Source organism: Enoplosus armatus, assembly GCF_043641665.1.
Source record: "Enoplosus armatus isolate fEnoArm2 chromosome 16 unlocalized genomic scaffold, fEnoArm2.hap1 SUPER_16_unloc_1, whole genome shotgun sequence".
NCBI lineage: Eukaryota > Metazoa > Chordata > Actinopteri > Centrarchiformes > Enoplosidae > Enoplosus > Enoplosus armatus.
Window position 1 is genome coordinate 119,036 of NW_027261190.1, and position 15,965 is coordinate 135,000.

Consider the following 15,965-nt stretch of genomic DNA (forward strand, 5'->3'; position numbering starts at 1 on the left):
AATATCGCCATATTTGTATCATTTTGGGGGGGCTGGACGAATAAGATTCTGTTTTGGGAGTGAACGAGTGCGTTCTCAGTGCAGTTTACGACCGAAAATGACCTCCAGATCGACTCGAACGGGCGGAGAAAAGCCGCCGGTGGTTAGCAACTTGACCTCCTCGGCTAGCAAGGGTGATATTAGCCTAACACGTGCCGACGACATGCCTCAGTGGGCTAAGGATATGATGTCCGAGATTAAAAACGGCAACGTTGAGAATACGAAATACAGGGAGGAGACAAAGACCGAGATCGTGAGGTGCAAAGAAGAAGTAGAGAAAGGAAGGAAAGAGACGAAGGCCGAGATGGAAAAATGGGCTAGGAGCGTGGAAGAGAATGCTAAAGCTCAGTTTGAGTTGCTACGTGGGGAGGTGAGGCTGATTAGCGATCATACTAGCAGTTTGGCTAATAGGATGGACGAACGGAAAAAAGAGGTGGATGAAATATTGAATGGTCAGTCTGACAGCATAACCAACATTGAGACAAAACTGAAAGAAATGGAGAAGGAGGTACTGAAGCTGAGGGGACGGAGTGAAGACCTCGAGGCACGATCACGACGCAACAACATACGTGTCGTGGGGGTAAGAGAAGGGGCCGAGACGGGCAAAAAGCCGTCAGACTTTATGGCGGGCTTGCTGAAAGACAAGTTGGGACTAGCAGTAACACCGACGCTTGATCGAGCACACCGGACACTCGGCGCGAGACGAGACGGGAACGGAGTTCCGCCGAGAGCGTTCGTCGTGAGATGTCACTACTTTACAGAGAAAGAGGAGATAATGAAGAAGGCGAGAGAAATGGAGAGAACACCGGAGGGTCGGAGCGGACAGATTCACATCTTCCCGGACTACACCCAGGAGGTAAACAGTAAGAGAGCAGCCTTCAAAGAAGCAAGAAGCCTCCTGCGGGCCTGCACGGGGATCAGATATGGGCTGCGTTACCCGGCAACCCTGGTGATTACGCCAGAAGGAGGGCAAACGAAAATCTTCGAGAGCCCAAAAGACGCCGTGGATTACATCAAGAAGAAACTGAACCCTGGGTGAAGCATATAGACTGGTTTCAGCTTGGCTAAGTAGAAATGTACACATGCTTACACTGTTGAAATGGGATGACTACTGCAAGCAGGATTTTGTTGACTAGATTTGACAATATTGACAAAGAAATATTTGTTTCAGTGTGTATTTAAGTGGGGATATGCACATGCACTCACATATATTGCTGGGTGTATGTATATATATATATATATATATATATTTTTTTTTTTTTTTTTTTTTCTTTGTATATAGATATATAATTCTCATCCCATCCTAGGAGCTACGGTTGCCCTGTCATATTATTGTTTTGTCTTATTCAAGGTTTAAGAATTGATTTTTCCCCCTTGGCTATTGTTGCCTACTGCCTATGGTATTGCCTTTTATTTCTATTTTTAATATTTTACATTATTTAGGATCTTGCTCTTGAGAGCTCCCTCTGTTTGTTTTTCCCATGAGGTGATTAAGTCAAAGGGGTGATGTTATACTTTTAAGGTTAGGGGGTGATATACACGGAGCCGCACACGGTAGGCTTGGTGTGTAGGAGGATGATGGACCGGTTGGCCACGAGAGAGCTCGTTAAAGAGCACTGTGTTAGCGTTCATATATGTAATGTGTTATGTGTTAGCTGTGTCTGTGTGTGTGACACCCCCCCCTCCCTCCCCAGACCCTCTCCTTTTAACCTTTTTGTTTTTGCTGCCAAATCTTCAAGGTGTGATCCGGAAAGTGGGTATCATAGGGGTGCAATGGTGATTCCGGGCTGCGGACTCCTGACATGGCACCAAACATGGATGCGAGCAGAATGGACACAAAATTGATGAGCTGGAACGTAAGGGCGATCAATAAGCCGGCTAAACGGAGTAAGATATTTTCGCATTTGAGAGACCAGGGAGCGGAGATAGTTTACTTACAGGAGACGCATTTGTTGAACAAGGACCACCTCAAGCTTTGTAGGGGGGGATTCAATCAGATTTATCACTCAAATTTCAATAGTAAGAGTCGAGGAGTGGCCATCCTTATACACAGGAATGTACAATTCGTAGAAACAACTACTATAAAAGATAAACATGGTCGATATGTTATTGTGGTTGGAAAATTATTCAATATGCCAGTGGTGTTGGCAAACATATACGCACCCAATTGGGATAATGTTCAATTTTTTAAGGACTTATTCTCATTACTGCCTAATTTGGACGCTCATAATCTGATTCTAGGGGGAGACCTAAACTGTGTCCTAGACTCAACCTTGGACCGCTCTAGCCCAACATCCAATGTATTAAGTAAATCAGCACAATGCATTAACTCTTTTTGTAAAGCATATGGTGTGTTTGATCCATGGAGATTCATAAACCCAACCTCCAGACAGTACTCCTTTTACTCCCCACCACATCAAACATATACTAGAATTGACTATTTCTTATTAGATAATAAACTGACTTCTATAGTAACAGATGTAGAATACACTGGTATAGTAATATCTGATCACAGCCCGGTCATGTTGAAACTTCACTTTCCTGAGAATACGCCACCTCAGAGAATGTGGCGCCTTAATAGCAGGCTATTGGCAGATGATGATTTTACAAAATTCATAAACTCGCAAATAGTCTTTTTCTTAGAACTTAATGATACCCCTGATATAAGTAATGGCACTCTGTGGGAATCCTTAAAAGCTTATTTACGAGGACAAATAATTTCATACAGTGCTGGTGAAAGGAAGAGAAAGATGAAACGTACCACGGAATTAATAAAAGCAATAAAAGAAGTTGACCTGGCAAATTCTATGACTCCCTCTGAGGAGCTACATAGAAAGCGGATTTTGCTCCAAACTGAATATGATGTCTTGATAAGTCAATGTGAGGAGGATCTATATCTTAGGTCAAGACAGGATCTCTATGAGCATGGTGAGCGTGCGGGTAAGCTCCTGAGCTACCAGTTGAAGCAATCAGCAGCTGCTGGCAGGATAGTACAGATAGGAGATAACCTGGGAAACAAAATTATAGATCAGAAGGGTATTAACGACCAATTTAAATCTTTTTATAAGGATCTGTATACTTCAGAAACAGATGACAAGGAACGAGTGAAAAATTTTTTTGAAAATCTGGAAATACCATCCCTAGATGACGCAGATAGGGATAGATTAGAGGGACCCATGACGGCTAGGGAGATAGAGAATGCGATTCGGAATATGAAGACAGGCAAAGCGCCGGGCCCTGATGGGTTCCCAAGTGAGTTTTATAAAACATTCGCTTCTAAACTGATACCCCTGCTTTGTGGAGTATATAGGGAGGTCCTTGATAAAAAAGCTTTGCCTCAAACAATGTCACAGGCTTTGATCTCTGTACTCCTTAAGAAAAATAAAGACCCACTTAAATGTGAATCATACCGCCCAGTGAGTCTACTTGGCTGTGATTATAAGATATTGGCCAAAATATTGGCGGCTAGGATTGAGCTTGTTATAAGTAAAATAATTCATCCTGACCAGACAGGGTTTGTTGCTGGTAGACAACTTTCCAGTAATCTCCGTCGCTTGTTTAATGTGATATACACTGCTGAAGATAACATTGAGCCTGAGATTGTGATCTCCCTGGATGCCCACAAAGCCTTTGATAGAATAGAGTATTTCTATCTGTTCACGGCCCTCGAGAGATTCGGATTCGGTCCTAAATTTCGCTCGTGGATTGAGATAATTTATGCGAACCCCCAGGCTATGGTAAGAACAAACAATATAATATCTGAACCTTTTCCTCTGTTTCGGGGGACAAGGCAGGGTTGCCCCTTGTCGCCCATGCTCTTTGATGTGGCAATTGAGCCCCTCGCAATAATGCTGAGGCATGCTGCTGAGCTCGGGGGAATACACAGGGGCACGCAAATTCATAAGTTGTCTTTATACGCTGATGACCTCCTCCTCTTCCTGTCGAATCCTGTCACGAACATCCCGGTAGCTCTTGGTATTATCGAAGACTATGGGAGGGTGTCGGGTTATAAAATTAACCTGGGAAAAAGTGTCCTTTTCCCAATTAATAAACAGGCGAGGAAACTTTCATTCCAGGCCTATCCCTTTACAACAAATAAGGATAAGTTTACCTATTTAGGTATCAATGTAACGAGGAGGTATAAAGATTTATTTAATCATAATTTTAAAGTAACATTGGATACGGCAAAATTAGATATGGAAAGGTGGTCATCCCTCCCCCTATCATTAGCAGGGAAGATAAATTCTGTTAAAATGAACATAATGCCACGGTTCCTCTATTTATTCCAGACGGTACCAATTTTCATACCTAAGTCATTTTTTAAAGAACTGAATAAATGTACATCCACCTTTATCTGGGAAAAAAAAGTCCCCCGGATAAGAAGGGAGTTCCTTGAGAGACAGAGGGAAGAGGGAGGCCTGGCCCTACCAAATTATATGCACTATTATTGGGCTGCTAATATACATAAGGTGTTGTTTTGGGTCTCAAAGTTGGATGACGATGAAACTCCAGTGTGGGTACATATGGAAAGATATGCATCTAGCCCGGTGTCCCTATGCTCCCTGGTCTGCGCTCCTCTGCCCTTAAGCAAACACCTTTACACAAACAACCCTGTTGTATGTGACTCTATCAAAATCTGGGTCCAATTCAGAACACATTTTAAAAATAGAAACGCCCTCCTGTCTGCTCCCGTCTATGGCAATCACTTATTCTCCCCGGCCCTTGGGGGAACAGCATTTAGGGAATGGTATAGAGCTGGGGTGGAATGCGTCAAAAATCTTTTTAAAGGTGGTGTTTTCATGTCTGCTGCTCAGTTGGAGAAGGAATATGGAATCCCCTCAAAGACGAATTACTTAAGATATTTTCAGGTTCGAGATTTTGTGAAAAAGACATTCGCCTCATCCCTTGAGTTGCCGCGGAGTGGATGGATAGATGGGCTGCTAGACATGAATCCAACTCTTAAAGGGACGGTTTCCACGCTCTATGTGAGCATCCAGAAGGTGGCTTCCCCATCCCTTGATATCTTACAAAGGAAGTGGGAGGAAGAGTTAGAATTGGACATATCAGATGTTGACTGGAGACGGGCAGTGGAACTAATACACTCTTCTTCTGTATGTGTTAGACATGGATTGATACAGTTTAAGGTCTTACACAGACTTCATTTCTCAAGGGACAAACTGGCAAGAATGTATCAGGGGGCTGATCCGACTTGCCCTAGATGTAAACAGGTGCCAGCCAATATAGGTCATATGTTCTGGTCCTGTCCCAAGCTGAAAGAGTTCTGGGCCAGAATTTTTAGAACTTTCTCGTCAATCTATAACAAAGATATAGAGCCCGGCCCTCTGACAGCCATCTTTGGTGTGACACCAAGGGAAGCGCCACTAACAATCTCTCAAAGGAAAACAATAGCATTCTCTTCATTGCTGGCTAGGAGATTGATCCTACTTAACTGGATAAAGGCGACACCGCCATCCCATAAACGATGGGTAGAAGAGGTGATGGCACACCTTAAATTAGAACATATTAGATTCACCTTGCAGGGCAACACTAAGAAGTACTCTACGGTCTGGCAGCCTTTTATTTCCTACTTTGAACATGAGTTCTAATTAGCCCCAACATAGATGGCAGCTTTTGACCCCCCCCCCTCCTTCCCTTCCCTTCCCACATGGGTGATGGGTATGTCTGATGTCTGATATTAGTATGGTATGTCTTGTTACTGTTTTGTCTGTGGTTTAGACCTGTATTTGAGATGTATGTTTTGAGTCCTGCTGTCTTTTTTTTAATTTATTTTTTTATTTTATTTTATTTTATTTTTTTTATTTTATTATTTTTTTTTTTTTGAATGGGATGTTTGTTGTTTGAACAGAAAATTCAGTAAAAACACTTTGATAATAATAATAATATAATGTTATTACAGAGACCCAACAGTTCCCACCATGAGCAAGCACTTTGGCGACAATGGCAAGGAAAAACTTCCTTTTAAGAGGCAGAAACCTCAAGCAGAACCAGACTCTAGGTGGGCGGTCATCTGCTTTGACCGGTTGGGTTTGAGAAAGAGAGAGAGAGGGAGAGAGAGAGAGACATAGAGAGGGAGGGAGAAAGAGAGAGGGGGAGAGACAGACAGACAGACAGAAAGAGACAGAGAGAGAGATAGACATAAAGACACAGATAGACAGACCGACAGACGGACTAGCAGTAGAAATAGCAGCTATAATTATAATAATAATGGAAATATGACTGATGATAGTAGTTACAGCTGTAATAATAGCTGTAATAATAGCACAGTAGATCAAAATGATTATCTGATATTAGCTTGTTTACTAATACAGCTTTAGATGACAGAGATCTGATATTTAACAGTCCACATTTAATTTTCCTATTGTTTTGTCCTATAGCAGTGGTGGTCTTAATTTTTATTAGGTTTTTATTAATGACTGCTCTCCTGTTTAATTTTGATTGAATTAATTTAAGTGGTCGGGGGGGAGACACAGTCATTATGGGGTTTTGGGTGGGTAACTGCTCTAATGGAAGCGCAGAGAAGCGTGTAGGACTGCGACTCTGCATCCTGGTCTGGACTCTGGGTTGTCACGGTTTTGGTTCACTAATAAAGTCGGTCAGATTTCTAGATATGAGAGCCGCTCCATCCAAAGTGGGATGAATGCCGTCTCTCCTCATCAGACCAGGTCTCCTCCAGAAAGTCCGCCAATTATCTACGAAGCCCACATCGTTTGCTGGACACCACCTCGACAGCCAGCGGTTGAATGATGACATGCGGCTAAACATGTCATCACTGGTCAAATTGGGAAGGGGCCCAGAGAAAACTACGGAGTCCGACATAGTTTTTGCAAACGAACACACCGACTCCACGTTAATTTTAGTGACCTCCGATTGGCGTAACCGGGAGTCATTACCGCCGACGTGAATAACAATCTTACTGTATTTACGCTTATCCATGCATGCTAACAAGTACAACCTCATAGCCGTTAGCATGACTGTAGCCCGGTCTTGCTAAAACATCCTGTTTCCTTTCATATTAGATATCCAGAAATGTATTGATTGCTGACTTGTGCACTGTCAAGAAATCATCATGTACTGAGAATGTCTTTTGCAGCAAAACACTTTGATATTCTATGTGTCATTGTTATTTCTCCTCAGGTTGTATTCCATGGCCATGTTTTGAGTTGCTAGGAGAAGGAGACCCTAAAATCTGTCAGCACTATGTCCAAGCACCAAATGATGTGAAGATTGAGTTTGTACATGAGCCAAACCCCAAATATGACACAATGGTTGTCTCCTGGAAGCCCAGTTACTATGGTATGTTGATACAGATTGACAACGAAATACTCTCATCCTATATTCTAAAGCCAATTTCTGTATGCGGTTGTGATAAGGATACATAGCATGTCTTTAAATTGGGGCGAAAGTCATACAGTTGTTTGGTCAGTTTTTAAGACTGTAGCCAGTTTTGAAATTAAAATACCATGTCAGGCAGGAGTTACGTCCCCCAAATAATTTGTCATATCAGGGTTTGACATAAAGAAGATTTACTTCAGGTGACATACAGTGAATTATTTTTGAAAGGCGAAAATTATGCCTTGCATTATGAGAATGCTTCTATGAGAGACAGCTCGTTGAATTATTCCAGGCTTTGACAGGTGACAGTATAACAGACTTTCTTGTTAAAAGTTTAATTGAGCATGCACTGAACTGGTGTAACACAAGCAGCACACACATGCATTTGACTTTGGAGTTTGTATGCAACTTAGATGATGGCTTGCCGAGTCCGTGACACTGACTTCACGCTGTCCTTTTGTGTTTGCTGCAGGCATCGCCTTCCTGCGAGGCTTTCAGGTGTCCCTCCAGGCTTTGGGAGGGTCTGGTGTTGCCTGTCAGCTCTTTCTCTTCCACCGTAACCTCTCCATCCCGGCTTCACATGCTCAAAGGGTAGGAAGGGCCCCGCTCGCTTTGGTCTGTGCTTCTTTTTCTGCCTAGAATGCCACTTTTAACGCAAATTCTTGTTAAAAGCAGTTCTCAACAACAAACAACTAAGCAATACTTTGAATATAAATACATTTACATTTTGATTACAGATTATTTCATCAGGGAGTGGATCTTAAATCTTTCCCACCCCAAAGACCAAAGACTTTCCCCTGGGAAGACACACCAGCAGCCAGTATCTTTTAGCTTCTGGACATACTCTCACATTATGACCTGGTGTTTATGAAATTATGTTATATTTTGGGTGGGATAACAGTGACATCATCCTTCAGAAAAACTGAAAATATGCCCTTATGATTTTATCAAGCTCATCAAGATCATTCAAAAGCTGTAATTATCACACGAGAGGCAACGTCACAGGAAGTCTGTTATTTAGCCTTTTGTTATGAGAATGTCCTGAAGGACTATGACACCATACACCATTGGACATGCTCACAACGGTGGGAACTCCACATGCATACATTTAAACCACATTAACACTTAATCCAATGAAAGGAACACACATTACTGTGTTTGACTTGGTAAACGATGAAAACGGTGAGGTTTCTAATAACCCTTATTTTGATAACTATAGGTTGTATGGGGCTGATTTTGTTTTTGAAACAAATCATTTTTGCTCAACCCTGTGTACACAACTCATCTGTCTAATTTTATATGTAATCTGCCAGTTTCAAAGAAGAGATATTTGCGTCACTATGTCCCACGACGATGCATTTTATGTCTGACATATTAGAAACAGATTAGTGCAATTTGCCCATTACTAGGCAACAAGTTGCTATCCACCTGCTTCATTTCGGTTTCTGTAATCAGAATCAGAATCAGAATCAGAAACTGTTTATTGCCAAGTAACATACATTACAAGGAATTTGCTGTGGTCTGAAGGTGCTATTGTTTTGATAACAAATAAGTAGAATATAAAAGCTAAAATAAGAATAAGAATAAAAATAAAAATAAAAAATAAGATAAGATAAATAACAACAGTGCAGTGACCAGAATAAAGTAAAGTGTCCAGATAAAGTGTCCAGTAGGGGGTGGGTGCGTTAATGTAACGCAGTGGGGACAGGGGTGATGTACGTTAATATAACGTATATTGTGTTAATTGTTTTACATGTAAAAACTATGTCCTATAGCATCCCTGGCTGAATGATGGTCTAACTCTTCACAAAACCTTTATAGATGACACACAGTGCTGTAGCTCCAAAACTGTGGGAACCATGAAGGTTGAAAAGCACTATATATGTGAGACCATTTGAGTCCATTTACTTTAACATCCTGATGGAATATGTCACAATAGCTTTACAATTTTCCTTGGATTATATGCTTTAGATTGAAAATGAATTAGCATTACTATCATTTATACTCAAATACCACTTTTTAACCCTTTTAACTCAACTTAATGACAATCTCTAATGGAGTCCTATAGGTGAGCATTTGAACTCACCTATAGAATATGTATATGAAATATGTATTCGCATAAAGCATTGGAAAATAGCACAAATCACACATGAAATGCAGCTTTAATCTAGCATTACTTCACTAAAGCATGCTTCACCTTACATACAAGCTTTATAATTTAACTAACAGAACCAATAATAACACAGCTTTAAGAACAGACTCATGAAATCAACAGATTATTTAAGTATTCTGGACCATACCAAAGGTCATTAACACATCCATACATGTCCTTGAGGCGTCATCATACAATAAAGAAAAGTGTGAAATTGTTAAAGTGTAGCAAGTGTTAAACCAACAAGTGACTTTTAAGAACTGCAATGCATAAACACCATATTGTTGCCTATGAAAGACAGGGATCATGTTTTAAAAAACGTGATATCTATTTAATGGTAAATGTTTCATGAAAGAACCACAAGTTAGTACCAGAGCTACAGGCTGCAATGACCACTCTGTACTAGTATTCTGGTACTCTGGGAGGCAAATCTGACCATAACCAAGTCCAAGTCTCATATCCAAATCTGCATATGCTCAAATCAAATCATCCTACAAAAAAGTAAGTAAAAAGTTCAAATTCAATCAAAAACACACAACGTCACATCACATAAAATGGCAACTCGACTCAACAATTCTTTGGGGAAAGTGTTGATAAACATATGTCAGCTGGGATTGGCTGTAGCCCCCCTGTGACTCTCAAGGATAAGTGGGTATAGCAAATAGATGGATGAATATATATAATATATAACAGCAATATATATGAGACTTTGTATGAGAAAGCCGTTCTATTTAACCACTAATAAAGAATATGTCAAAAACTCTTATCTCAGCTTATCAGATAAGTGTGCAGTGTGTTTGAAGTCATAATTGCCACTGAATTCTGCAGGTGTACAAGTCAGACCCTTTCCCCGGCCTCTCCCTTGGGTCCCAGTATGCTGTTACCGTCATGGCTCTGCCAGTGCCTGAGGAGTGGGAGAGGTTCTACCACAGCAAGATCTTTTCCACACGCTGTAAGACTACTTTAAGCTCTAGACTAGATATTATCTCATAAAGCACACACACACACACACACACAGTTTCAGTGAACTTTGTGGTTGCTTCAGGGTAACCTTCAAAATCTAAATCCCTCCTTCTCTTGGCTTATTTACTGTACATATAATGACATCTCCTGCTCTGTCCCCAGAAAGCTCTCTGCTCTCTAAACTTTGCCCTTTTCATCATATATCTTTCAGTAAGACTATTGTCAAAACAATGGTGAATTTATAGTAATATGCGCTGGTTTTGCAGCATGTGCAGAGAAGAACGGTCTTGAGCAGTGCAAAAAAGGTGAGAATTTCTCATAGTTCCCAAATAAAGTCTGGTATAACAATAAATGTTTTCCTTCTTCGGTAATGCTTCAATTTACAGGTCCACAAATTTCATGGAAAGTAGGTGATAATTAGCAAGTTACGTATTTGAAATTTCTTTGAAATTATCCCCAAATTACCCCTAAATGTGTCCAAAATTACTGCAAAATTATTTAAGAATTATATTGTGCTCTTTCCTAATAAGCAGTTGCGGTTCGATTTTTCACAAAAGTTAAACTTGCTGAAAATCTATCAATCCATGAATAAATGCTGCAGCTCTTCAATAACCAAGAAATTCCTGCGTTTTGCTTCCCAGCTGTTGGGTAAAAGTGAAGGGGGTTAGCCCTGAAGTCGATCTGCCCAGGAGGAAAACAAAGTCTTCCCTGTGCTACCGACAAGGGTCTGGAAGCTAGCACAGGAGCTTTGGCCCTGCAGGAGGAGAAGGTTTTCAAGTCCGGGGTGGGGGGACCCAGTGGGGGAGTGGCGCCGGAATGGGCACCAGAACCGGAGACAGATGAGATGGCAACGGAACAGGGTTTAGCTAGTAGGAACTATCTAGATATCAGTTAACTTCGTATTACTTTCCTTGAAATGTATGTATGCATGTAATTATCACCTACTTATCATGAAATTTGCGGACCTGTAAAATGAAGCGTTACCGTTTCTTCTTATGATCAGCTTGACATCATGTCAATATTTTATGGTCTGGTTGTAGACTGGTATCCCAAATATATTGAGGTCCAACATGAAGGGACTGCCATCATAGTGACCTTTAACCTGGCTCCCCCGAACCTGGGCATCAGAAGCTACTTCTCACTGTGTTACGCAAACGGCATAATGAAATACACAGACATAACACCTGTGAGTTGTTTCAACTTCTGCAGCTTTATATTTTGCCAATGCCTTGCTTCTATTATGTGTATTACGGAACTATTTGATAATTAAGTGAACTGAATACTTGTATTTAATTTCCTTAGAATTCCACCAACAACAAAACTCATCACAGCTATCAGCTGAATGGCCTTCAAGAAGGAACCAATTACACTTGTGAGGTAAAATAAAAGTGGATTATAACTATTCTATCCTTAACACTGATTGCATAATATATAAAACTACAACTGTTTTCAACCTAATCTCAGGGGCTTTGTGTTTAATAAATTATATTGAAATACCAGTCTCAAAAAATATGTATTATATGGACTATCTATATATTTTATGCATTAATTTTCAACCATCGGCATTTAGCATTTAGCCAGATATTTCCCCTCAAGAGCTGGTGGAGAGCAAAACAGAGATAAAAGGAGAGTGAATATTGGACTTGCATTCATCATCACAACCCCAAATTAATGCTAATGTTGCTCCATGTCTTCTGGATAAATAGGCTGTTAGCCAACACAGTCGATATATCAACTTTATAAGGTGATGTGTCAGTGTTTTGTTTACAGCTTGTTGCGCTGCCCCCAAGTGGCCCCCAAAAGAAGTTTATTTTGTCAATCTACAAGGTCAAGAATGAACTGTCATGCTCAACATTTCTTGTTTCACAGATTGCAGCTAACGAAGTGGATGCAGTGAGGAAAACATTCAGTGTTCAAGTCATGCACATTCAAAAAGGTGGGGGAGGTTGTTTTATTGCTGCTGATCCACACAATCACTATGCATCATAGTAGGTGCTATGCAAACCTCTCTTTTCATTTTGTTGTGGAGATATAAGTGATATAATATTTAAGTGTCTGTTGGACCATGAATACAGTCTGTGTATATTTAATACATGTGTGATCAATCCCATCAGTCTTTCATCCCTTTAAGTAATACTTTGGAATTTGGGGAAATATTCTTATTATGCTTCCAGTCTTTATGCTAAACTAAAATAATCTACTCCCAGCTCTAGCTCCATAATTAGCACACAGGCATGACAGTGGTATCAATCATCTCATTTTAACTCTCGGCAGTAATTAGTAACGCATTTTCCAAAATGTCAAACTACTTCTTTAAGGTCTGTCACTGAATTATCATGTAATCACAACTCCCCACTCCTCAGAAGGTGCCTTGCAACTCTCTGTCACTCTCTCCTGGGCTTTGATGCTTCCACTGGGCCTGGCTGTGGTAGCCATACTTGTAGTCTTACTGGCTGCTCTCACCAGGAGGAGGCCCAAGCTGCAGATGAAGAAACTTGACATAAAACCAGGTGCGAAGACAAACCAAATACTTCATGTAAAATCACTGCTTGCATTTCATGAAAGCTAATCAAAATAAGTCATGATAATAATCCATTTTACACCATTTGACAGAGAACCTTTCTTGTACCTCTGTTCTGTCTTTTCCATTACTGGCATGATGTGAAATACAACCAGATTTCTTATTTTCATCCATTCAGATGTTATCAAGCAGCATCAAGAAAGCGGGACTCAGGAGGAAGTGATGGCATTGCCCAGAAACAGGCTGACCCCTCCTCGTCTTCTGATTTGCTACAGCAGTTATGATGGGCCCGCTCATGTCAAAGCTGTCATGCAGTTAGGGGCCTTCATACAACAACACATGGCCACTCAGGTAGTGGACATGACATGTCGTGGCTCTAATGCCTTTTCCTACAGGTGTGCTGATTCAGTGGAATCGGACAGGCAGAAACAAATTATGAATACATCCATCCATTCATTTTCTACTGCTTATCCGGGGCCGGGCACGCGGTGGCAGCAGGCTAACCAAGGTGGTCCAGACATCCCTCTCCCTAGCAATGTTTTCTAGGGAGATCTCGAGGCGTTCCCAGGCCAGATGAGATATGTAATCCCTCCAACGTGTTCTGGGTCTAACCCGGGGTCTCCTACCAGTTGGACATGTCCAGAAATCCTCCAAAGGAAGGCGCTCAGGATTCATCCTGATCAGATGCCCGAACCACCTCAACTGGCTCCTTTCGATGCAAAGGAGCAGCGGCTCTACTCCGAGCTCCCTTCGGATCCCTTTTGAGGTCCTCCCCCTATCTCTAAGGCTGACCCCAGCCACCTTGATGAGGAAACTCATTTCGGTCGCTTGTATACCCAATCTCATTCTTTCGGTCCTTACCCAAAGCTCATGACCATAGCTAGGGGTTGGAAGGTAGATCGAGTGGTAAATCAAAAGCTTTGCCTTCCGGCTTAGCTCCCTCTTCACCACAACAGTTCAATACAACACCTGCATTAGTGCTGACACCGCATCAATCCGCTGGTCGATCTCACGCTCTATTTTACTCTCACTCGTGAACAAGACCCCGAGATACTTGAACTCCCTGCTTGAGGCAGTAACTCAGATTGCTCAGGCAGGGAGCAATCCACCTTTTTCCAGGAGAGAACCATGTCCTCGGACTTGGAGATGCTGACTCTCATCACGACCACTTTGCACTCGGCTGCAAACCGCCCCAGTGCATGCTGTGGGTCACAATCTGATGAAGCCAACAGAGCCACATCATCTGCAGAGAGCAGAGAAGCAATTCTGAAGTCCCCAAACCAAACACTCTCCTCTCCCGGCTGTGCCTTGAGATCCTGTCCATGAATATCACAAACAGAATCTGTGACAAGGGACACCCATCGAAAACGTATTTGACTTTTGTGCAGAATATACAGATACAGCTTGCACTATATATATATATATATACAGTATATATATATATATATATATATACACATATACATATAAGGACCAGGTGGCTTGTAGCAACGGCCCCGATGACCCCATACTCCCACAGTACCCCTCACAGGACCCCCCGGGGACACGGTCATAAGCCTTCTCCAAGTCCACAAAACACATGTAGACTGGATGGGAAACCCCACCCCCCACCCCAGTAAGCCCCCAAGGGTCCACTGTCCACAAGGCTAGGACGGAAATACAAAAAAGGATAACTGTCATCTTACAAAGCTAATTATTATATTGACAATTTCTGTGTTTCAATCTTTTCTTTAATATGAAATAGGGGTGTGTAAAATGTGTTATTAGAACACTTTGTCGTGACAGTGTTCTCCTTTGTTCTTCCCAGGTGTGCTTGGACCTGTGGGACTCTCTGAGCGTGGCTGAGGAGGGCAGTATGGCCTGGCACTGCCGTCAGATCCGGGAGAGCGACTTTATCTTGGTGATCTGTTCTTGGGGCTTCAATCGCAGACCTAAGCCAGAGCCAGAGGGTGACAACAAAGATGAGGCAGACAGAGGGCTGGACTTTGGGTCCAACGCCTTCAGCTCTGATGTAGCCATCAGACTTGTCGGAGAGGAGGTGGGACGAGCCAAAGCCAGGGGCCAGGACATGTCCAAATACATGGCGGCCATTTTTGAGTACTCTGAGGAAACAGACATTCCCACTGAGCTGAGGCTGGTATCTCACTACACGCTGACAAGTGACTTACCGCTGCTCTTCTCCCACCTCCATGGAGTGGCTCTGCATAGGCCGGGGGGTTACCTGAAGATAAACTACATCTCAGAGGAGGGCTTTTCTAAGTCACCAGCCGGAGCAGCTCTGCAGTTAGCAATCTACGAGGCTGGGATGGCAATGAGGGCAAAAAGGTATCACTCTGTGGAGGGAGGGAACTAAACACTAAAAAAAGCAATCCGATACGCCCTAACTTAATGGTGGTCCTCAGCCCAGTATAGGAGAATAGTTGGCTTACATAGCCAGACCTATCTCCACACTTCGGAGAAAGGTCTAGCTCAACCCATTATCATTCTGGGACAGGAGAAAAAAACGCTCTGGCTTGTTTGTATTTCTTTAAACCAATCACAATCGTCTTGGACAGCGCTAAGCCCAGGATGCAGTGACTGTGCCCTTGCAAAACGGTAACACGCAGACTGAAATAGTTGGCCAATGGCAGTCTTATCCCAACAGCCTACATCCGGTGAGTCAGACTACCTGAAGATAGACACTGATGATGGCCACAAACTTAACGGTTCCCTTAAATAATTGACCAACTAATCACCTCTGCCTCAGTTGTGCTGCAATGGCAGCAGCAGTGCACTTTGACCTCTAAAATGTGTTAACATGGTATATGTGTGTGTGTGTGTGTGTGTACAGGAAGGATTTGTTAAAAGAACGTCCAGTAATGTGTGTAATGGTCAAAAAAGCTATCTTAGTCTTACAAAAGACATTTTCTGTTTGTTTTCTTGCAGTGTCATGTGAAG

The 15,965-nt window shown here is 42.0% G+C and overlaps 1 protein-coding gene across 1 annotated transcript; it reads left to right on the forward strand.

Moving 5' to 3' along the window:
- The first annotated feature begins 661 nt into the window (after nt 1-661).
- On the forward strand, nt 662-15,381 carry LOC139307133 (interleukin-17 receptor D-like). The gene is made up of 11 exons (XM_070931016.1): nt 662-902; nt 7,195-7,353; nt 7,865-7,983; nt 10,373-10,496; nt 10,774-10,812; nt 11,548-11,693; nt 11,810-11,884; nt 12,377-12,443; nt 12,874-13,017; nt 13,207-13,379; nt 14,836-15,381. The coding sequence occupies exons 1-11, from the start codon at nt 662-664 to the stop codon at nt 15,379-15,381; spliced, it is 1,833 nt and encodes a 610-aa protein (XP_070787117.1).
- Nucleotides 15,382-15,965: the final 584 nt, after the last annotated feature.

Excerpts from the sequence above, each read along its gene's own strand:
- LOC139307133 (XM_070931016.1), top strand. The coding sequence starts at position 662 with ATGGCGGGCTTGCTGAAAGACAAGTTGGGACTAGCAGTAACACCGACG. Across the intron at positions 12,444-12,873 it reads AGTCATGCACATTCAAAAAG|GTGCCTTGCAACTCTCTGTC; the intron begins GTGGGGGAGGTT and ends ACTCCTCAGAAG. Across the intron at positions 13,018-13,206 it reads GAAACTTGACATAAAACCAG|ATGTTATCAAGCAGCATCAA; the intron begins GTGCGAAGACAA and ends TCATCCATTCAG.